Source organism: Megalops cyprinoides, chromosome 20 (assembly GCF_013368585.1).
Source record: "Megalops cyprinoides isolate fMegCyp1 chromosome 20, fMegCyp1.pri, whole genome shotgun sequence".
Taxonomy (NCBI): Eukaryota; Metazoa; Chordata; class Actinopteri; order Elopiformes; family Megalopidae; genus Megalops; species Megalops cyprinoides.
This window is the reverse complement of record NC_050602.1, coordinates 20,655,001-20,677,155: the sequence shown is the minus strand read 5'-3', so window position 1 is coordinate 20,677,155 and position 22,155 is coordinate 20,655,001. Positions and strand designations below refer to the sequence as shown.

The 22,155-nt window shown below is 45.1% G+C and overlaps 1 protein-coding gene across 3 annotated transcripts in view; it reads left to right on the top strand.

Annotated features, from left to right (window-relative positions):
* Positions 1-21,764, top strand: part of LOC118795482 (nuclear factor 1 A-type-like) — a 44,017-nt gene extending 22,253 nt beyond the window's left edge. Inside the window, exons 3-11 of one of the 3 annotated variants that reach the window (XM_036553976.1) lie at positions 9,320-9,385; positions 13,040-13,114; positions 13,856-13,973; positions 14,473-14,591; positions 17,124-17,252; positions 18,785-18,948; positions 19,380-19,548; positions 19,804-19,895; positions 20,535-21,764. In XM_036553976.1, the coding sequence (XP_036409869.1) occupies positions 9,320-9,385; positions 13,040-13,114; positions 13,856-13,973; positions 14,473-14,591; positions 17,124-17,252; positions 18,785-18,948; positions 19,380-19,548; positions 19,804-19,895; positions 20,535-20,549 (947 nt within the window). In that variant the 3' untranslated portion in view covers positions 20,550-21,764. Of the gene's footprint in view, positions 1-9,319; positions 9,386-13,039; positions 13,115-13,855; positions 13,974-14,472; positions 14,592-17,123; positions 17,253-18,784; positions 18,964-19,379; positions 19,549-19,803; positions 19,896-20,534 lie in introns of all 3 variants that reach the window. The other 2 variants (XM_036553975.1, XM_036553977.1) reach the window with 2 other exon arrangements.
* The last annotated feature ends 391 nt before the right edge of the window (positions 21,765-22,155 follow it).

Genomic DNA, 22,155 nt, shown 5'->3' with positions numbered 1-22,155 from the left:
ACTTTAGAATGAAACTACAAACTCAGGAATGGCCTTGAGTGTTGGCAGAGCCTTGCTGAGCGAATAAAATGAGGAGAGACTGATGTATATGGTAGATCGGGAGGTGGGGTACCATTTGCCATTTCCTCCATTTACTGGGCAGGAGAGGGTGTGATTGGGCGGAGCAGCAGGGCTCCGCCTCCAGCTGCCAGGTCTGGCAGCAGGGCCCTGATCTCACATCTTTTCTGGAACTTTAGCCAGAAAGGCAAATATTTGTCACATCCATGCGTGCAGCGTGGAGAAAGTTTCTGTGGGAGAAATGAAGCCTGGTGTTTTTCTTTTCTTTTATTCTTACATTCTTCCGCTAGCATAACAGGGTAATGAGAGATTCTGTAAACTGCTGCTAGGAATTTAAATCATTCAGATAAAATGAGAAACATATGTGTATGCACTCCTGAATCACAATAAGCCACCACTACAGCGCTGAGCAATGGGGAGAGAGAGAGCGAGAGAGTGTGGTTTCTGTATAATTACAGTAATAGCATGTGCTTATCTTGGTTTTGGTGTACGGGTAAGTGCTGTGCTTTGGTGTTTTAGCTCTTCCAGAATTGCGAGCGGTTTGGTTTTGTTAAAAAACAGCTGCAGCTCCTTGCCCTCTCCCCATGTAATTCGGTTGCTGGATCCGTGAAGGCTCTGTGGTTGAGAAACCTCCCCCTCATCCTCGTGTTAGTAAACTGTGGTACACCGTCAGTGCCCTGGTGGGATCGCAGGCCAAAATTCTGCAAAATGGGACCGTTTCTTCCACAGGGAGAAAAGCACTCTGATTCTAATCTAATCGGTTCGGCATGAATGAAATAAAGAAATGAACAAAAAGTGAGAACTCCCACACCGAATTTCCTCAGAGAACCAGCGCCTCCCACTGGCTGCTTTTTTGCACAGCTCCTGTAGTGATGGGGCAGAAGAGGTTCCTGCCAAGGGGTCTGGCCTATGGGGCACCAGTCCTGCAGTTGTTTGAATTACTGGATTCCTGAATGCAGCTCTCTGGGGTTTCATGGAGAACTGTCTGTTTAAAAATAAGCTGAAGTTCCAAAAGAAGAGCATAGGTGTACGACCAGAGTTCCTGCAGAGAGAGAGAGAGAGAGAGAGAGAGAGAGAGAGATGGAGAGAGAGAGAGAGAGAGAGAGAGAGAGATACTGAGATAATTTCCGGGAAGAAGGCAATAAGAAATGAAAGCTGTAATCAATTATGTTGAGTTATTTTAATGTTTATTAGTTTAACCACATCAAAGTGTCTTCCCCCTAAGCTGCTAATTAAAACGTCCCTTAAGTGGGCGCAATGAATCAGCAGAAGAATAACGCTAATGGGAAAAACCTAAATCAAATAAACAGATCACCGCCACTACAATGAACTGCAATGCACAACCCCTTGAAATTTTCAGTCCATCTCAGTGGAGGCTTTCAGATGAATCCTAGCTGCACTCCCTGTATGTGGCCACATTAGCCGGACTCAGCAGGGATTTAAAGATTAAGGCCTCGCTCTCAGGACCTGCTCTGCTCCCAGCACAGTGAGCACAAAGGCATGTGGCTGCATTAAAGGATGGAGATGAAGAGACAAAAATATCAGCTGATAAATGATGCTCAGATAACCAAACACATAACGGCAAACATAAATAGACAAAAATCACACCATAATCAGCAGCAACTAAAATACACCCATTTTGCAAACCATTCAGCACAAGTGTTGTCACCTTAGTCTGCTTTAATAAAATTTCTTACAGGGTGATGAAAAAGTTCCATTTCTGTGAAAACATGTTTATTTCAACATAAAAGTATAATATAATATATAAGTATAATATATAAGTATAATATTCATTACACCTGTCTGCAAAAGGAAACTATTTTTGCTTCTCTGTGTGTTAAAACTTATCTATAATTTTGAAAAGTTTTTTTAACTAATGAGATTGGGACATTATGACCGCTCTGTAAATTGCCTCTGTAAATTCTCCTCAGTTGAAACCGGTCAGGTATAGGTCACAGTGCTGTAGAGGAAAGAGGTTACGTCCTTTTAACTTTCTGACAGTGGGCATCTTGGAAAGGCTAATTTCAATATGGGGCACAATAAACATAACAATCAGTAACATTCCACCCTCTTGCTTGCTATTAATAGTAATGAGGACAGCCACAGTTTCAGGAAGGATTAAGATCCCCGTTTGATGTGGTGCCATATTTCACAGCAGATCTGAAGTCGTTTGTTGCAGTGGGGAAATCTTAAAACAGCGCAGCAAAGGAGGAAGTGATGCGAGAGGAAGACCCCAGAGACGCTCCCCCTCCTTTAGAGCAGGGAGGAACTCTGGGTTGAACATCGTCAGACTACAGCGGTAGTAATTTAGGTGAGACGTTGTTGTTTGAGTTGTAGGCTAGCGGAGAAGCTAAAAAGCCATTTGCCGTGATTGGTGGAGGTCAGGGGGAGCGCAGACTGACTGGAAAAGTGTGGCTGTTATTTGTGTGTTTGGTCCCTGCAGAGAAAAGAGAGAGATGCTGAGTGTTCTGTACCTGTGGGGGCAGAGATATCAAACTAAGATACATCACTCAGCCCAGCGGGCAATTACTTACTGCCTGTGTGAAAAGGAGACCCAGTACAGAACTCACCACTCACCACCGTCTGAGAGACAGTGAATGATACACAAACTACAGGTGTTAAAGATGATATAACACTCTTACAGCGTGTTATAAAATGCTGTCAGAAGGCAGAGCAGGTGATATATCTGGATTATCTGTACTGTGGCACTATAGAGGACGGTGCTACTGGGCCTCACAATCAACAAACACGCCGAGCTGACTGGGAGTGATCCGCCTCATTTGCAGAACAACTGTAATGGGTATTATCCCTCTCGAGAGCCAGCTTAAGGGAGCTGTAAGCGCTGAACAAAACATGCAGACAAAATCTGCAGAAAGCGCTGAAAGCAGTGATCTACTTTTCACACAGTGGAGGAGGGCAGGAGAGCATTTCAGTCCCAGTTTCAGTTCAGCCCCCCCCATTTAAATCACACGTCTCTGTTTTTTTTTTTCTTTACCACTTTACTCACACTGATGGGTGTAGTGTGAGTAAAGTGGAGCAGTGGCACACAGTTTAAATGTCAGGGCTGTGAACTCACTGTGGTATTCTGGGAAGCGGGGCGGCAGGGGCTGGGGGTGCGAGGAGATGTTTTGGAGGCTGATCACTAGTAGAAAGGGGTCTTTCAGAGCGTGGGTTGATCTGCTGTCAGCTCTAAAGCTGCATAGTAATTCTGTTATAAAGGAACATTGTGGGCCTTGGGTGGGAGCAAAACTGGAGTCGTAGGTGGAGCGGTGCTGGTGGGCTTTGACCAGTGGCTGTTATTAACTGTTTATCCTGTTCTGCCAAAACCTGTAGCTCTTCGTATAGAGAGGAGCTAACTCCTCAGCATACATTATTGGACTTTTGTGCGCTAAGATTCTAAGTGTGCTAAGTCATTGTGAGGTCGTGGACTTCACTAACTGAGCTGGTAATCGATCTGAGGTCAGGAGAAGTGTGACAGTAACCAGATACCACTGCCATTTGCTTGTGACTGGAAATGGGAATTGTGTAAGAGCGTCTGTGTGTGTGTGTGTGTGTGTGTGTGTGTGTGTGTGTGTGTGTGTGTGTGTTGTTTATATATGTGCAAGTGTGCCTGACCCCCACCCTGAGTGAACCCAGGTGATTCCAGTCATTTCAGGGTATGATTCCAACCCCCAAACCTTTCCCTCCCTTTTGGTTGATGAAATCCAGGGGGCGGGAATGCATGACCACGGTGAGCGGCAGGATCATGTTCTTCATACAGAGGATTTTGTGGCTGTGGTGCCCCCTGCTGGTAGGGCAGAGATAGGCACCACAGCGGCTTCCACAGGTTTGGCTGTCTGACGGACTTGCAGAGACCTGATGTTATGGAAATTATCAAGGGACCTGTTGTCGTGGACATCAGTATATACGCACCTGTAGAGACCTGTTGTTATAAGCATTACTTTTAGGGTTATGTCCTTATTTCAGCTGACTTAGCTGCAGGTGCTGACAGAATCATGTACAAACCGAGCCATTTGTTATGGAGATTATAGTAAGTGTGCCTGCATTTTCATTTCTTAGAAAGCCCACCCTCCCTCTCCCTCCCTCTGCTAGGGCGTTGTGGTATGATAAGCACTTAAACTTTGAATTTGTGAGTCTAGTCTGTGTGTGTGTGTGTGTGTGTGTGTGTGTGTGTGTGTGTGTGTGTGTGTGTGTGTGTGTGTGTGTGTGTGTGTGGTCTATCTCTGTGACTTTGTGTGGTGTGTGTGTGCATATATATATGTACGGATGGATAGATGAATGTGTGTATTTATGTGTGTATGTGTGTCCGGTGTGTGTCTTAGGTAGGTGTGTGTGTGTGTATGTGTGTGTGTGTGTGTGTTTGGTCTATCTCTGTGACTTTGTGTGGTGAATGTGTGCATATATGTATGTACGGATGGATGGATGAATGTGTGTATTTATGTGTGTATGTGTGTCCGGTGTGTGTCTTAGGTAGGTGTGTGTGTGTGTACATGTGTGTGTGTGTGTGTGTGTGTGTGTGTGTATGTGTCTGGTGTATATCTTTGGATCTCTGATCTGTCTGTGTGTATGTGTGTTTGTGTACAGGAGAGAGAGAGAGATACAGGAAGACCTCGGTTTGCAGGAAGGCGTGTTTGTAAGAGGCACCGCCTGACAGGACGGCGGCAGGTACAGCAATAAGATGATAAACGGATTACTGTGTGAAGCGGCGGCTGAAGAGCAGCCATGCCGCTGCAGTCCTCCAGAGAGCAGGGCAGGGAGAGGGCAGGGCAGGGAGAGGGCACGCCAGCGTCTTCCAGTAAAGCAGAGAGCGCGGGAGGGGGGCCCTGCACAGGGAGTCTACTGTAAGGAGAAAACTGAGAGAAAAGCGGGTGCTCGCGGCCTGTGCCCGACCTGGGTGCGGCTCTGCCGTAACTCAGGCCTTTGAGTATAATCCAGGGATGAAATGATGAGATCTGGCCTGGGATCAGTGCGTAAATCTGGTGGGATCAGGTGCACAAATCCTCAGAGAAGAATCAGACAGAAAGACACATATATATATAAAGAGAGAGAGAGAGTGATGCAGATATAGAGACGGGCAGGGAAGGGGAAAGTTGGCATATTTTAGGGTAGTAGAGGGAGGCAGATGGTGATGTGAACTACCCAGTCTGTACTTTTCTGTTCATTTATCCATCTTCTGTTTTGGTTCTTTAACATGGAGGGAGGGGGGATGAGGGGGGGATGGGAGATGAGGGTGAGGCCCCCCGCTCAGAGAGGCATGTCAGAGAACCCCCCCCCCCCCCCCCCGAATACTGCTCTTGTATTTACTGTACAGGATTACATTTTTTCATCCGTTTACATTAGTTACATTTTATGCCTGATTTAATTTATTAAAGTGACCTCCATTAGATAGCTATGAGAGTATGGGGGATGCGTGGTTATTATAGTGCAAACTTCAGATGGTTTTCTGACTGTCAGTATGAGGTCGGGTTCTGTGTGACCTACTCTGACCCCTTTGCCGTTTCCATGGTGACTGAAAGACTGTAGACAAAGACAGGAAGTGTTTTGCTGGATCTGGGGCTGATTTAATCGTTATTATTCTTGTTAACGAGGTCTGAGTCTTGTGTGTGGACATTCTGTGGAGGCATTCTTTGCTTGTACAGATCGTTGTGTGTGGGAGTATGTGTGCGTACGTGTGTGTGCATGCATATCTGTGTGTGTGTGTATGTGTGCATGTGTGTATATGTGTGTGCATGTTTCTTTGTATGTGTGCCTGTGTGTGTGTGTGTGTGCGTGTGCGTGTGTGCGTGTGTGTGTGTGTGTGTGTGTGTGTGTGTGTGTGTGTGTGTGTGTGTTTGCATGTATTTGTGTGTATGTGGGGATGCCTGCATGCCTCCATTGGTGTGTGTGTATGTGCATACAGTTTATCCTATACCCGACAGAATACGCCCCAAACTACACTATTCCACACCACACAAGCTACACCCCATACTGTGACACACGTTTCCATGTGAGCATGCAAACCTCCTTTTTTGGCCTCCGTCACACACACACAGCCTTCTCCCCGTGTCTTGGAGTTCTCAGTAGGTCCCTGACCGCCCTGCTTCTCTCAGCTCAGCTATTTACAGAGGAAGGAAAAAAAGCGGGAGAGAGATGGAGGGAGAGAACTGAGAGTGGCCCCAGGGCTGTGTATATCACTCTAACCCAGGGGTATTATGGTATTCCGATTCTTTTACTCTCACTGGGAAAAGAGCCAGGAACTGTGTTTCACTCCCTCTTTTCCCCCCCCTCTCTCTTTCCTGGAATTTGCAGTTCATATCAGGGGAGCTGACTTTAAGAAGGAGAGGGTGGGGGGGGTGGAGGAAAGATTCCACACTGTAAAAAAAAAAAAAAAAGAGCGGGCAGTCAGGCCCAGGGGCCGGGAGTCTGATGTTTCCCAGAGAACTCCTGAAAACACTGAGCACAGACTGTATAGAGCCCGCACTGTACCCCGCCTCACCCTCAGAGAGACAGAAGAAGAGAGAAGGGGAGAGAGGGAGAGAGAGAGAGAGAGAGAGAGAGAGAGAGAGAGAGAGAGAGAGAAAGAGGAGGTGAAACAGTGAGAGAGACAGGGAAAATAAAATGGGTTTGGGGAAAATGGCCAACCTGTTAAATCTGGCCTGTTGTGGTTGGACCCTTGCCGCTCTTACTGAGTTACTGATTGCAGGAACAGAACAGGTTTACTAGAACAGACTGTGGAACTAAAAACCTAAAAGTGTAATATACTCATACAGTACATATTGAGATTACGACATAGATTCAGGAGTAAAACGGTGTTAAGATGAGACATTCCTGCTTTTATAAGATTAGCAGTATTGTACTGTACTGTTTGAATCTGGCCCTCGATCCTGCTGTTTCCCAGAGAAAACACTTCTAAGTTATCTGTTTGTCCTGCATGGGCTGGCCTAGTGAATGCCATGTCTTCTTCAACAGATGTGTGTGCATGTGTATGTGTACCTTGTGTGAAGTGATATGAGTGTGCCAGCATCTGTGTGTGTGTTAATTTAATTAAATTTCATGTGAAAGTATTGTTTCCCATCTCCTGTGGTTTTCATTTTACTGTGTTTACCCAGGGTAAATTGATCAAGGGTTTACCTTTCACATACTTTGCTCATTTTGTAATTTGAAGCACATGAGTGATCAATGAAAAAGCCATTATTGTATCGCCCTTTTCTTCTTTCCAATGCAAAAAACACTCCTTCAGAAACCCACCTAGTTTTCTTTGCATTTAAAAAAAAAAAACAGCAGTGTCTAAATACTGCAGATATTCTACTGTGTAAAATGAATATAATGAAACAGTCTGTTCCCAGCTCTACAGTGGAAAATGGGTGTGTTGAGCCAGCCTGGTTCCAGCTCCACAGTGGAAATTGGGTATATTGGGCCAGCCTGGTTCCAGCTCTACAGTAGAAAGGGGTTTTATGAGCTAGCCTGGTTCCAGCTCTACAGTAGAAAGGGGTTTTATGAGCTAGCCTGGTTCCAGCTCTACAGTAGGAAAGCATGTAAGAGAGAGGGAACTGTAGGGGTGAGGTAAGCGATTCACACTGAACCCATGGTTACCGTTTCGACACATCCACAGAAACATGACAAAATAGATTGCGCTTTGGTAACAATGTTTTGTCATACTTTATTGTTCAATAAACACATAAGATATGACATGAGCGCAACCCATCACAAAGTCCAGCTCAGGAGAGCACTGATTGTATCATTGTTGTAAATATGACACGTAAAACTGTGTTTTGATGCTGTTTGATTAAAGTTATATCCTCCTCGCCGCAACAGTGAAAGTGTTACTGATGCACACACCATTTATGTCAGATCTTTCGGAAGATAGGGGAGACTGACAGGGCCTCTGCTCCTCGCTGCTCTTTCATTGTAATGAAAGGAGATTTGAAGTAAACTTTTAGATGGGATGGTTATGTCCGATATACTCAGTCTGTGATGAAGAGAATGGACCGTGTTTGTGACCAATGTCTGCGAAGGGACCTGTTTCTACCAAGAATTGATAGGGGGAAGTGTAGGTGTGACGCTAGGAATCTGAGCCTGTGAGGAAACAGATGAGATTGCTTAATTTGGTGGGGAGGAATGTCCTGTCAGACTGCATGAAATCCCCCCCCCCCCCAACCCCTGACACAAGCAATCCCTCCAACCCCCCTCCATTCAAACATCAGACAGGGATGCTGAACAGAATCCAAAAAGCATATTACTTGCCAACCTGTTGGGGTGAAACGAATTAAATTAGTTGTGTCTAATTTAAAAAAAAGGCTTTTCAGTATTTCACCTCCCAGGCCTCCTTGTGTGCTCTGAAAGTTGAAGTTGCTGCTGCCTGCATGTGTGGGGAGAGTGCTGGTGTTGAGATCTGGCAATGCTGGGGTGTACTTAGTGGATCATAGTGTGGTTTTGGAGATGCGTGGGTGATTTGGCTGGTGTGATATCACTGGATACAAGCACCAGATTAGAGATAAAGATCACCATAACCCCTTGTCTGGCTGTTTCGGTTTGTGTTATCAATCAGACTCTGGTCACGGCAGGTTCACCTTCCTCTGTCAGACTGTGTTTGAGGATACAGCTCAGAACCACATTCAAGTGAGTGTGTGTGCCTGCGTGTGTGTGTGCGTGCGTGTGTGTATGTGTGTCTGACTTTGTCTGTATTATCTCATCGTGCATGGGATTAGTATTTTGAGTGCGGGTGTGATAATGATAAAAGTGATATGAGTCAAATTAAAAATCCTGATCTGCTGTGTTAGTGGCATATTTAGCCATGCAGAAGTTCAGCCTAACAGGGTACATATGAACATGACTGGATTTACCAGTTTTTAGCCTTCTTTTTCCTGCCTAAAACATCTCTAATCTGAACCGTTTCCCCCCACTGCCCTTCAGAGTCTGTGGTAATACAATTAGACAATAATACAAGTTGATAGATCAGAGCTCAGAGGTCTAGGCACTTTCACCCTCAGACAACTGATCTAGGTTCAGCTCTCTTCCCTCTCCTGTTCCCAATCGTATTTTTATAGAAGGTGAACACAGATTCAGGATCAGGGCAAGAGGGCAGCTTTTAGGTGCTTTAAGCCGAGATCCGGGGGGGGGGGGGGGGGGGGGAATAACAGTTCAGTTTTGAACACAACCGGGGTGTTCCCTCCGTTCAGACTGTTTTGTCTCTTCCGTCCATCTGTTCTGTCCGTCTGTTCTGTCTGTCTGTTCCCCCATGTGCTACAAGCTAAGCGTGTCCTCTTCTGTCCCCCGTCCCCAGAGCTGGTGCAGAATGACAGCCCAGACCAGACCAGCGAGGCAGATGTCAAGGAGCTGCCAGAAAACGGTGAGTTAGTTCACTGACTGACGCAGCTGGTCCCTTACAGTACCAGTCAAAAGTTTGGGCTCACTTTCCTTTATTTATTTTTTCCATTTTCCGCATTTTAGAATAATAGCGAAGCCATCAAAACTATGAGGTGACACAGTTAGAATCATGCAGCAGGCACAGTGCTGTGGGGAATGTCTCTGAATGCATGTTTCACATTATCTTAAAGAGGCGTGTCCACACTTTTGACTGGTTCTGTATATGTCCACATTTCTACACTAAAACCTAATCTTACTGTACCTTTGTCATGAGCATTATTTGAACTGTGAGTCCGTTTTGATTATTTTTAAGATATTGTCATCTTCAATACAAGACTAAATACATGTTTGAAGAACGACAATGTTTAGTAACACAGTCTCTGTATTATCTCTGTATTGCACAGAGAAACACATCCTTTACAATAAACCGAATGGAACTCAAGCAGTTTATAAATGCTGACAAGAAGATTCCATGCCCACAAGCGAGAGCAGACAAATATCCTGTGCTCACCAGCTCAGAACAGTACCACACGGCGTGTTTGTTCACACCTCTGAAAAACCCCCGCCACTGCGGTCACAGCTTGGTTTCAGGTGTGTCCCGCTAATGTCAGCCAAGTGACAGCGCTGTCACCTTTAGCCCAGTGATGGCCATCAGACTGAGTGACCTGCGGTTGGCCCCTAGGGGGGGGAGATGTGAGTGGAGGTCACGGTTAAGGACAGAGCTCAGAGACGTGTGGGTTTTCCCCTCCGACAGACACTCAGCCCCCGCACTACAGTTCTGCTGTCTCTGTCTCTCTCTCTTTCCTCCACACCTCTCTGCCCTCCCCTCCCCCTTTCAATTCCCACACAGAAATGAAATATAATGTAATGTATTGAGGAATATGTTGTTTAGCCTAATAATATATTGCATGCTTGGCTTTCGATGACTGAATTATGATTGATTGACTGATTGATTCATTTTTTATTTAAGTTGCATGCACACTATGGTGCCAAGCCATTAAGTGCTTATAAGACAGTATTATAGAGCAGTACATCATTATTAATGCAAATCAGAAATATATTTCAATATACCAAAATGGAAATAATTTTCATATTTTCTATTTATTGGTTGAGCTGAAAATATTCTCTAAAAAATATATATGAAATCAATTGCATTCTCAATAAATGTATTTTATTGCACATCTCACTCTGACCCCCCTACCTCTGTCTCCCTTTTTATTCTCCCTCAGTTAAATTTTATTCATTTCAATACAGTTTAAAATGCTTTACTGGTATAACATGTTTGCACTGTGCAAACTGCCAAAGCTACGAGTCAATAATAACAACAGTTCCAGTCCTTATAAAAAATACTACTAATATAATACTAATTATAACAACAACAGCAACATTAGTGTCTCATTCCCTCTTTGTCAGGTCAGTTTTTTCAATTTCAAATTTTGCTTTGTTTGCACAACAGCTAAATATTTATTTTCTCAAAGCACAGATAGAAATCAAATAGAAAAGTCTGAATTAATGTATCACACTGATTACACTCTCCACACATCAGTCTCTCTCCCTCTCCTCTCTGAAACAGGAAAGCCTGATGCTTTTTTGTGTTTCTCTTCCTGGTGACCTTTGACCCTTGTTCTCAGTGAATCGGGCCGGCTGAAAAGGCAGGGTTCTGGCTGAGACCGAGGCACTGTTACACTCACACACACACACACACACATACACACACACATACACATCAGACACTGTGAGATAAGACCACAGGATGCCCCTCCTATTACACTCTGTTATCACAGAGACGGAGAACAACAGAGACTCAGACATTCGTTCACAAACACTAACCCAGTTTAGCCACCTCATTCAAGCGTTTCTTTCCCTTCAGATTTATGTTCAGGCTCTGGGTCATCTCCACGATAAACAGACATTGTGTTCCCGTGTCCCAGTCACATATGCACGGGGTGAACTGATAACGCCTGTCATGTTGACCAGCTTCTTGCTTTTTGTGCATAAAAAGTCATGTGCAATAAAAATCTGAAGTTTTACTCTCAAGAATTTGACTGCTTCCATGGAATGTAGGTGATTCAGTGGCATTTCTGTGATTTCGCCATGTGTGAAACTCTCCAGGCACTAAATACTTTGGAAATGAAAGAGAATGGAATTTGATGCTGAGGAAGAATTATCCACCTCAGTTCATTCTGATGCAGCGCCACCTACTGCATGTTTGCTTAATTGCACTGAGCTGAAAACCTCTCTCTTTGGCATCCGAATGTTCATGTCCATTTTATATTATAAAGGACAATAAATTAGTGTAACCAAATATATAAATGAATTAGTCCATTTGAAAAAAAATGTGGATATTAGTGCAGGAAAGTATAGCAGTAGCTTTTGCTATTTGACTCAAAATCATATTTGAGTTAAAAATTTCAGAAGTTTCATTGAAGTCATAATTGATTACAGTAATGGTTAAGAACAGTCACTTCTCGCCACTCCCCACCCCCTCTCTGTAAAGACCTTTGAGTGCCTTGAAAGGCTTGTAAGGTACTTATTAATTATGTTTAGTATTTAGTAGTATTTAGTAGTTATGAATGATAATTTAGTAGTTATGAATGATAATGAAAAAAGCTGAAAGCAGAAAATATTAAAAGTTAAATTGTACTCACTGACCAGGTTCTTCACAAATTTAACCTGTTATATGTTCATCATTTGGTTGTTTGGAGCACTGCATTGTAGTGGAGCTTTGACTCAGAGCTTCTGGACTGGATCTGACGTGGAGCGTATTAGAATGGAATGGGTTTTTGGAACTGAACGGGAGGCATTGACGTGGGGGGGGAATTTGAATGATACTGAACTAGTGAAAAGGGTTACAGCTGTCCCCCGCTTCTCTTCATACCTCCTCATTGGGTGTCATTGGGTGTTTGTTTGTTTTTTTTGGGGGGGGGGGGGGGGTTTGTACCAGATGCCTTTCTTAGATGTTAGTTATTTTTCTTTCAGTCTGTCTGATTGGTCTGTTACTGGCAGGCCCAGCTGGGAATGATTTTATCTCTTTTGAGATATGAACTTCACTGCTCTCTGTCTCTTTGTAGAGTTCTCTTCACAGCTTTACTCTTGTTGGATGCAGAGTGTACAGCATATATGCTCTGTACTGAACTCAACATCCTGTAGAATCTGATACAGGAGACTCCTCAGCCTCTTCCCCTCTCCCCACCTGATCTCTTTTTTCTCTCTCTCTGAGTCTCTCTTGCAGTTCAGTTCATTTTTGTTAATATTGCAGTTGTAAAACACTGTAGCTGTACAATGATCAACAGATCAATGTCTTCAAAGCTATAGCATTTAAGAATAAAATATATGACTGTTCCTTTGTTTGCTCTTAGTTTTTGAAGGGTGTTTCCTTGCTGCCCCTATCCTGAGATATACTGTGCTTATAGTGAGGCTGTGGTTCCTTTCCCAGTATTTCATTGTCAAAAAAGTTAATACATTTTTTCAAAATTTTCATACTATGAAAATGTACTTTTTGTCTTACTGAATACAGAAAATTCAGCAAATACGGAAAAGAAGCAAGCAGGATCGGATCCTGTACGTTTTTTTTTCTTTTTTCTTTATCTCTCCCCGCTCTCACTCTCCATCCACTTTATTCTTTTCTGTCTTTCAGGACACACAAGCTTCCAGGACAGTTTTATCACATCAGGTGTCTTCAGTGTCACAGAGCTGGTTCGAGTCTCTCAGAGTAAGTTCCTGTGCATTAATGGTGCACCATGCCCTCACCGCTCAGAGGTCAGAGGTGAAGGGACGCCACCTGGCACAGAGGTGTTCTTCTCACCAAAACACGGAACACTTTTAAAGATGGAGTCTTGAAGGGGTGCCCAGCCCTTCCCTGTCCGTGTGAACTGGCCTTGTCTCTGTTTGGCCTAATGGAGTCTGCTTCTTTCACTCAGTCTACCATTAAAAGCCATGCAGATGGGGAAAAAGGAAGTCGCTATAGAGATTCCAGTGATGGAATTCCGTAACTGGCCTTTCAGTAACAGGCTGAAGCGGCTTAGGAAAATCAGTCCAGCCTTTGAAGTTGGTTAAGCAGTCACCACACATCCACCAGTGTCTGCCTCAGGGCAGGCACCGGAAAACAATTAATTGATATTAAAAAATTTTAAATGGTGAGTTATTGGGGCCAATTAATATAGAGTGTTACCAGAGGAATTAACATTTACGCAGTGCACATAAACATAAGATACCCCCCTACACCCCTAGAATGGTTTAGTCACTCTAAGTATCCATCCCACCACACCTATTTGAAGTGATGTTTGTGTGATTTTGTGCTTGTGGGTGCATGTGTGTTTGTCTCTGTATGTGTGTGTGTGTGTGTATGTTACTGCTCAAGGGTGTGTCTGTCTCTGTAGCATACCCATCCTCCCCCCACACCCACAGTCTCTGTCAGCAGCGTCTCTCTCTCTCTCATGTGTATGTGCTGCAGCGCCCGTAGCATCCAGGACTGGGCCCGGCTTCTCGTTGGCTGATCTTGATAGCTCCTCCTATTACAACGTGAGCCCCGGGGCCCCACGCCGGCCACTTCCGAGCACCTCCTCTGGCAGGTACGGCTACCCCCACCCCCTTCCTGCACGTAGACCAATCCTGTGTAGTGGGCGGAGTTTCCTGCCTGTGTCCCCTGGTCAGGCCTGATGCAATCTGACCTGACTGAGAGACGAAAGTCTCTGTATCACTCAGGGTCATATATGAGGTATCTGAGAGCCTTTTCAGATACTCAGATAAATATGAATAGCCAACATCATATATCATTTCATTTAATTTTAACAGATTCAGGGAGTTAATAATCTAATTTCCTGACCTTAACTTCATGGACCTAGTTGAAAGAAGTCAGTTTAGGTCAGTATAGACATTATAACTTATAGGCTGATTTTGATTTATAAGGACATATGGAAACCCTTGGCAGTGTCTGGGCATATATGAGTCTGCAAGGCTCAAATACGCAGGAATGGGAGGTGCTGTGCACCTTAGCCACGGGGCAGTGCTTTGCGAAGTATGTTTATGTTGGAGGAAAATCTGAAACAGAATTTCTCTTGAATCCCTCAGCTCCGTGAAGCGGATCAAGTGCATGGAGGAGGAGGATGTGGACAGTCCAGGGGAGGAGTCTCTCTATCATGGGCGGGGCCGCTCGCCGGGTGGCGGCAACTGGCACGAAGTGGAGCCAGGTACCACCTCCGCCAGTGCCCCAGAAAAACCCTCCCCTACCCCACCCAGAGGAGGCCCCCTCTCCTCCCTATACTGCTATATTGCACCCTCCCCTTCTCTCCTTTGCCACACCTGATACTCTGTGTGTGTGTGTGTGTGTGTGTGTGTGAATATGAGTGTGTGTGTGTGTGTGAATGGTAGTGTGTGTCTTTATGCATAGTATTTTAGGCTGAAATCAGATCAGCATAGAGCATGCCTGTTCCTGCCCTCCCGTGTGTTTCTCTCAGTGTCTGTGCATCAGTCACTAAGTCCACGAGAGACCACTCCCTCAGTGCTGCCCCCTGTCTGCCACACACAGCAAGTCATCCCTCACAAAGCAGGTTGTCATTCTTATGTGTTCTGTTCAAACCCAGACATCTTGGACAGAAGGTGAGGAGGTCTAAACCCAACACTACTAGTCCTAGATGAGGCAAGGGGGGCCTTAGTTCTTAGTTCTGTGTAAATAACAGGGGGAATATGGTTTCAATCAGATCAACCTGGACTGAAGTCCAGCATTAATGTATTTTATGATGATCATGATCTGCGTGCCTTATTTCTGATCAAAACTGGTACAACCAAAATATCATGCCTCATCCCTTTCTCCCGCCCTCATTCCCTCCCTCCCTTCCTCACTTCCCTCTCTTTTTCTGGTGGACGATGTCTTAGAGCAAAGGAGATTTCCGAGGACATGGAGCGCTCTCCTTTAGAGAGCTGAGATGGGGTTTCGGGTGGGCCCAGAGCAGATACAAGTACATGACACTGCAAGAGAGTGGGTGTACAGGAAGTCTTTGTTCTGGGGGGGGGTGTGGTGAAATGAAATGAAGGGCGTGATCCACCTGTGTATGTATGGGAAGGGGGGGGGGGGGGTAATTCTCTGTCATAGATTCACTCTTTCTGTTTATTCCCTTCTATTTCAAAGCTGGATATAAACTGCGAGGCTCACTAGCTAGTGTGTTCACCTCACGACAAGGTAATAACATTCACATTTCATAATTCCCTTACGGTAGAAAGGAAATAGCTAGTGTTTTGTTCCCTCTGTTGATGTGTGCACGTGCAGGTAAACCATTCTGTCATAATGTGGTTGTGTGATGTACCGCCTCTTACTGTTGTATCTCGTATCATCTGAGACACACTCTACCTGCCCACTAGATTTCCCTCACAGACTGAGATGGAGATGGCACATACATGGAAATATTTCATACAAAGCCAACTTCATTTTTTTTTACTATTGTAACAACAAGGAGCAGTAGTGAGGCAGGCTGTGCTGTGCAGAAGTCCACTGGCACATGTGAGGGAAGAATACAGTGAATGCTAACCTGCTGTTGGCAGATGTCAATCAAGGAACAGGCCACTCTTCCACAGTCTTATGGAACTATGGGTATTGTAGTTGATTGTAGTTTTGTAGTTGCAATGGAGGTTGTGTGTGTGTGTGTGTGTATTAATGTTTTAGTGGTAGATGTACAGTAACTCAAGTGTCCATTTCCTTGTTGCAGATTATTTCCAAATTAAATTTAAGGACAGTTTTTTATCAGAGATTTTTGCCTTCAACCCGTCTAGTTCCTGTTTGTTTGCCCGGCCTTGATTTTTCTGGCCTTGTTTTGACTTTGATCAGAATGTTTTAAGTTGATTTGATCTGATCTCAAAGCATACAAGGATTTTGGATGACTCTGTGGGTGTAATACTCAGGCTGCTGTTTGTCACATTAGCTGCAACATCAGATTTTCGGTTTTATCTGTTCAGGGGAGACTGTGTGGCTCATTGGGTCAAAGCTTATCCCGGGGGCTGTGGCGTGCACCGCCGAGACAGGTCACCCGTCTGTCAGGAGTGCTGTTACCCACAATCCATTTCGTTTAATTCCGAGTGCATACAGAGAGGCCACGGATATCATACGTATAGTCTAACCTGCAGCCTTCAGGGCAGACTACATAATGACAGGGCCAGTGTATAAGGATTGGAATTGTCATGGCGCTTCATTTTCACCGTGCACTCAGACATCTGCTGGAGCTCACTGGTGACTGTATCAGGGAGCAGAGAGTGTGTGTGTGTGTGTGTGAGCAAGCGTATGTGTGTGTGTGTGTCTGTGTGTGCGTGTGTGTGTGTATGCGTGTGTCTGTTTATGTCTGTGACAGCACCCGCTTGCTCTCATCCATCAGACACCACAGACCTCCAGTCATCTGCAAGCGCCCTCCTGTCCTGGACAAAAAAAAGAAGAGCTCAGTTTATTCTGTGAAGAGCCCCAGCGATCAGTGGGTCAAAATGAGCAAGGAGAACAAAGAGCAGCATTTCATTTAGGTCACTAGTGGTCACTGACGGTACCCCTGCTGTATGGAGGACATCATGAACTGTAGCAGCACCCCCCAGACTGACAGGGACTGTGTAGCTGCCTGCAGGATGCAGATCTCACCCCTAACCTGTCCCCATGTTCCCCCCCACCCCCACACAGGGTGCCCTCTGACCTGTGACCTCACCTTAACCCCGATTACTAAACTGCGCCTGTCAATCATTCTTGCCAGGGATGCCATCACCAACCACATTAAAGAAGTCAGAGAGGTGTGGTTTCAGCAGCCCCGCCCCCTTGCTGAACTCTTCCCCACTAACGGCATTCCCACAGCACCACCAGCCTGTCATTACAGGGATCAGAGGTGAGGTCCCGCCCCCAGTGGCCTCCCCCCCTCCCGCCAGCGCCTGACCCAGGCGGGTCACCTCCCACCTGCCCCGTTAGTATACGTGGAGCCTGATGTGTGTCGTAGAATCAAATATATACACAATGAGTATGAAAATCAATCTTTTTGTGTTAGTATGTGTGTGTGTGTGTGTGTGTGTGTGTGTTTGTGTGTGTGGGTGTGTGTGTGTGTGTGTGTGTGTGTGTTTGTGTGTGTGTGTGTGTGTGTGTGTGTTGTAAGCCTGAATAACAGTTCTGAAATGAAATCCTTTAAGAACAGGAGTGAATAGTGTATAAGCTTTATGGAGACTGCTTAATTGTGGGTTAAAATGACTGCTTTCTTGCTGGCTTGGGAGGTTACTAGAGTTTAGTTCTTTAGAGGAGTGGATTATTGTGTCTCTTTAAAGAAGAAACAAGTGTTTCTTCTTTAAAGGGGTGTCGTTTCTGTGTTTAAAGTGCCTGTTTCTGTGTGGGAAGGGGGCTATAGGAGTTTGTTTGTCTGGGGCTTGAGGGGCATTGCATTGGTTTCTTTATGAAGGGGAAGGGTTATTACAGCAGTATTACTGGGGGATCTTTCTGTATAATGTGTGCAGATATCCAGCTCTCAGCAGCTGACGAAAACCGAGACACTCTTCACCTTACCTCCCAGAATGCACTGTGTCACTTTGTCCTCCATGAATAGAGCTGCTGGAAGTGTCTCTCAGGTCGCCTGATCTCAGGAGGAGCTGCTAATGTCAGGGTATCAGATTTAGCTAACAGTCAGTTAACACTCTGTATCAGAGCACGGTTAATCTCTTCTCACACGGCCTTCCATCTGCTGTGAAAAGTGGATGATGATATTTCAGAAAAAAAAGAGTACATATTAGAAGATTAAAGGCTTGATACTGAGTAATATTTTGATCCAAAGTGTTAAACCCCCGGGACTTACAGAGAGAGGGGAACAGGATTAGACCTCATCAGCAAATCAGCAAATCTGGCACTGTATCAGTGTCAGGATTGTTATTTCATATATTTTATAAAAGCACACAAAAATGATCCCTCTGTTAATCTGCAGGATGTGTTGACATTATTTGATAGTAGCTCAGTCTGTCTGGCTGTCTGTGCTGATGTTTGTTAGGCAGCATAGTGGTATTCCACAGTGTCGCTAGGGGGCGCTGTGCAGTACATCAATCTATTAATGACAACAGCTGTGTTCAGTGATCTGAAACGGTGAAGGTCTTTGGAATTTTTATTTTGCTTCACAGCTGATTTTCAAAACAATTTGCACCTGTTGATGATGTTTGTGTTGTTCAAAGTGTGTGTGTTTGAGAGAGAGAAAGACAAAGTGAGTGTGTGTGTGTATGTGTGTGTGTGTGTGTGTGTGTGTGTGTGTGTGTGTGTGTGTGTGTGTGTGTGTGTGTGTGTGCGTGTGCCTGCACGTTCCTCCTCCAGGGTATATCACGTCTGTCACCCCCTGTTTTTCCCCCTACCCAGCATCTCAGCGGCATCTCTCTCTCTCCCTGTCCTTCTCAGGAAGTCCCCATGCCACGCCCTCAGCTCTCCACTTCCCAGCGTCCCCCATCATCCAGCAGCCCAGCGCCTACTTCCCCCACCCCACTATCCGTTACCACCCGCAGGAGAACCTCAAAGAGTTCGTCCAGCTGGTGTGCCCTGATGGTAGCCAACACCCTGGACAGGTGGGCCTTCTGAATGTAAGACAAAGCATTTTACCTAACCCTCCACACCCCGACACCTTTTTTATCTTTTCCTCCTCTTTGCTGCATTCACTCCATCTTCTGTCTCTCTGTCTTTGCATTGGATGGCAGTAAGGTGTAGTTGGATTTGTAAATAGAAGGCTGCAAAGTAGAGGGTTGTATGAGTTCCAGATAAAATGTTCTGTGCTCTCCATGGTGTCATTGTTACTGTTGGTCAGAAGTTCGGTGTAGACCATGATGTCATAATGAATACAGCTCGCAAGATCAGCACAGTCCATGATGTCATAATGAATACAGCTCGCAAGATCAGCACAGTCCATGATGTCATAATGAGCACGGCTCAGATGCTTGGTGGAGTAGTGATGTCATGACATTCCTGTTCTCATACGTGCTCATCTTTTCGGTACCCACAGCCCAATGGGGGAGGACAGGGGAAGGGGGCTGGACCGTTTCTGCCCTCCCCCATGCTGCCGCCCCCGCCTCCTCCTCCCATGGCGAGACCTGTGCCCCTACCCTTGCCAGACACCAAACCACCCCCCTCTACATCCACCGAGGGCGGGGGCAACTCTCCTAGTCCTCCCTGTGAGTAACCACCCCCTTCTCATTCAGTGGGAGCATAAACCTGAGTTATGACTTCACCTGTTATTATTACTAGAAATGTTATATTTTCATGTTCATGTGCACCATGATCTAAATTGTGCTCAGGTGAAATTCCCTGTTGCTACACTGTTCTCTCACAAGAAGACATTATAATAGGTCCCCCACACAGCTAGGGGGCAGGCTCTCCTCCTGTCTGTACTGATCTCCTGTGTCTGTGTGTCCCTCCCTCCTCTGTAGCCTACTCCACGCCCAGCACACCCCCATCCCAGCGCTTTGTCAGCGTCGGTCCCCGGGAGCCCGCTTTCATCAACCTCCCTCAGCAACCCCAGGTGAGTCATTTACACCTGAGTGATTCTGGGCCTGTTGGCCACAAATATGGATTTTGCATCATGAATTAATGGTATTTTTTGTAAATGTTCAAAACACAAAGGAAAAAAATTTCAGGAAAATTTCAGTAAGTATTTAATACTAACCCAAGCACACACCAAGTCAAAGGTCCTTATATAGTGTATTTGTGAAAGCGTGGTATATCTAACCAGATACTGTCTTTCAAAGAAATTTTACTAAACTATTAAATGCTAGAGCTAGAGCTCCAGAGACAAATGATACTTTGACCCTCCCAGAAGGAGAAGAGAGAGAGAGAGGAAAGGAAGACAGCTGCCCTAGTCCCGCCCCTCTCAGTCACACACTCACACTCTAATCACATTCAGGCAATACCATCAGCCATGTCCAGACACTTAAAATGCCACTGGGTGGGCCGGAGGGCAAACTGAACCCCGGATCTCCTAGATCCCTGATAGACTGCTTTTCAGCCTGACACTCCAATTGTCATTCCCCATCTAACCAGCAGGTGGTGATGTTTTCTTTCTCTTGTGCTCTCTCTCTGGAAATCTTGGACAGCTTGCTCACCCACTTCAGTATAAGAGTCACTGACGCTGCTCCCTGTCATTCTGTCCATGTGTCCACAGTGGTACCTGGGCTAGAGGTTCCAGAACCTGACCGTCCACAGACCGTTCCACGACCACTCCATGACTACACCACAGACCACTCCAAAGACCGCTCGAACCCTTGCCGTTTCAGCTGAGTGGGACCTGCGAGCTGCGCACCTGCCCAACAGTGCTGAGCTCACCAGGAGGCCATGAGAGGAATACAGACACTCATATGTCTATATGTACCAAATCTGCATTCGATTGTACCTATGGTGTATATATTCATATGGAGGCGGTGGCTCTTTTCTCCGGATGACGGCCGCGGGAGAATGAATGTGCTTCTTTAATTCTGCTGGAGGGGAGAGACACACACAGTGACTTCATCCTAGAGCTTCCTTCCTCTTCATGTTGTGTCTGGTCTTAAAACAACAGCTGCAAATGCACATTGAAACTGTGCAACTCTCTATATGCAAGCGGTATACTGTCGTGCGATACGTGCGGGTACGAACGGTATACTTTCATACAGTATATGTAATCATGAACTGTGGTCCTTCAGCTGTGGAGGTCTTCACCTGTGCCCTTTGAGATGTTAAAGCTTGTGTGTTGGTTGGTCCCTGAAATATGCAGAATTTCAGGGGCTAAGACACAGAGCCACCAGCAGATATCTCTTCTTCCGTCTTCTCCCTCTCTCTTTCCTTCTCCATCTCTCTCCGGCTCACTCTCTGTCTCCTTCTGGTTCCCTCTCTCTCTGTCTCCCCCTTTCACCCCGCTCTCTGTCCAGATGCTTTTACATGGGGCAATTGGGTGAAAAGATATCCCCAAAGACTAAAAAAAGTAAGCCAACCGTGACTTCTTCTGAAAACTCCCTTTCCATGCTGCAGTCTCATTTCATTCAATTTCATACAGGAGTCTCCCAGTGACCCCATCCAAAAGTGTTAATTAGCATCACTGTGATTCAACAGACAGAAGGACAGACAGTCCGCCATGATGTTCCTCCATCCAAACTGAAAAGGTGGACATCAGCAACCACAAGAAAACAGGAATATTGAACGGAACAAAAGTGCAATTTGGCAGGATGGCTGTTGGTTAGTTTAGTATCTTTGTAAGATAGCTTATTGAAATGATTGTAGAAAAGTATATATTTTATATATACAGTATATATATATATATATTTTATTTCCTTCCTAGTCCTTTCTCACCGGGACTCTAAAGTATTGGGATAAAAGAAAAATGAATGAGGAATTTTTTAAATCATAACTTTGTGAGGAAAAAGGGGCTGCTGCATTTTTTTTTTGGTTATTTTGTCTTTGTTTGTTCATTTTTGTTCATCTTGTATTTTGATTAATATTTCAAGACATATATGCAGTGAAGAAATATCAGCAATTTATCCATTTTTAAAACATGCTCCCCACTTTTAATCCAGAGCATGGCAATTACATAATTAAAGAAAGAAAGAAATAATATGCAATCATATTCTTTTAGCAAAGCACCTGATTGTGAAAATATAGCCATATTTATTACTCTATAAATCACTATTGCAGACATATTGTGTGAACATGAATTCTCTTCATTAGTCAGTGCTCTGGTTCAAAGGTTTTATCAAAGACAGCGTTTGTGTACAGGGGCCTGCTTGAGAGGCTTCTGGAGCGGCGCTGTGAGT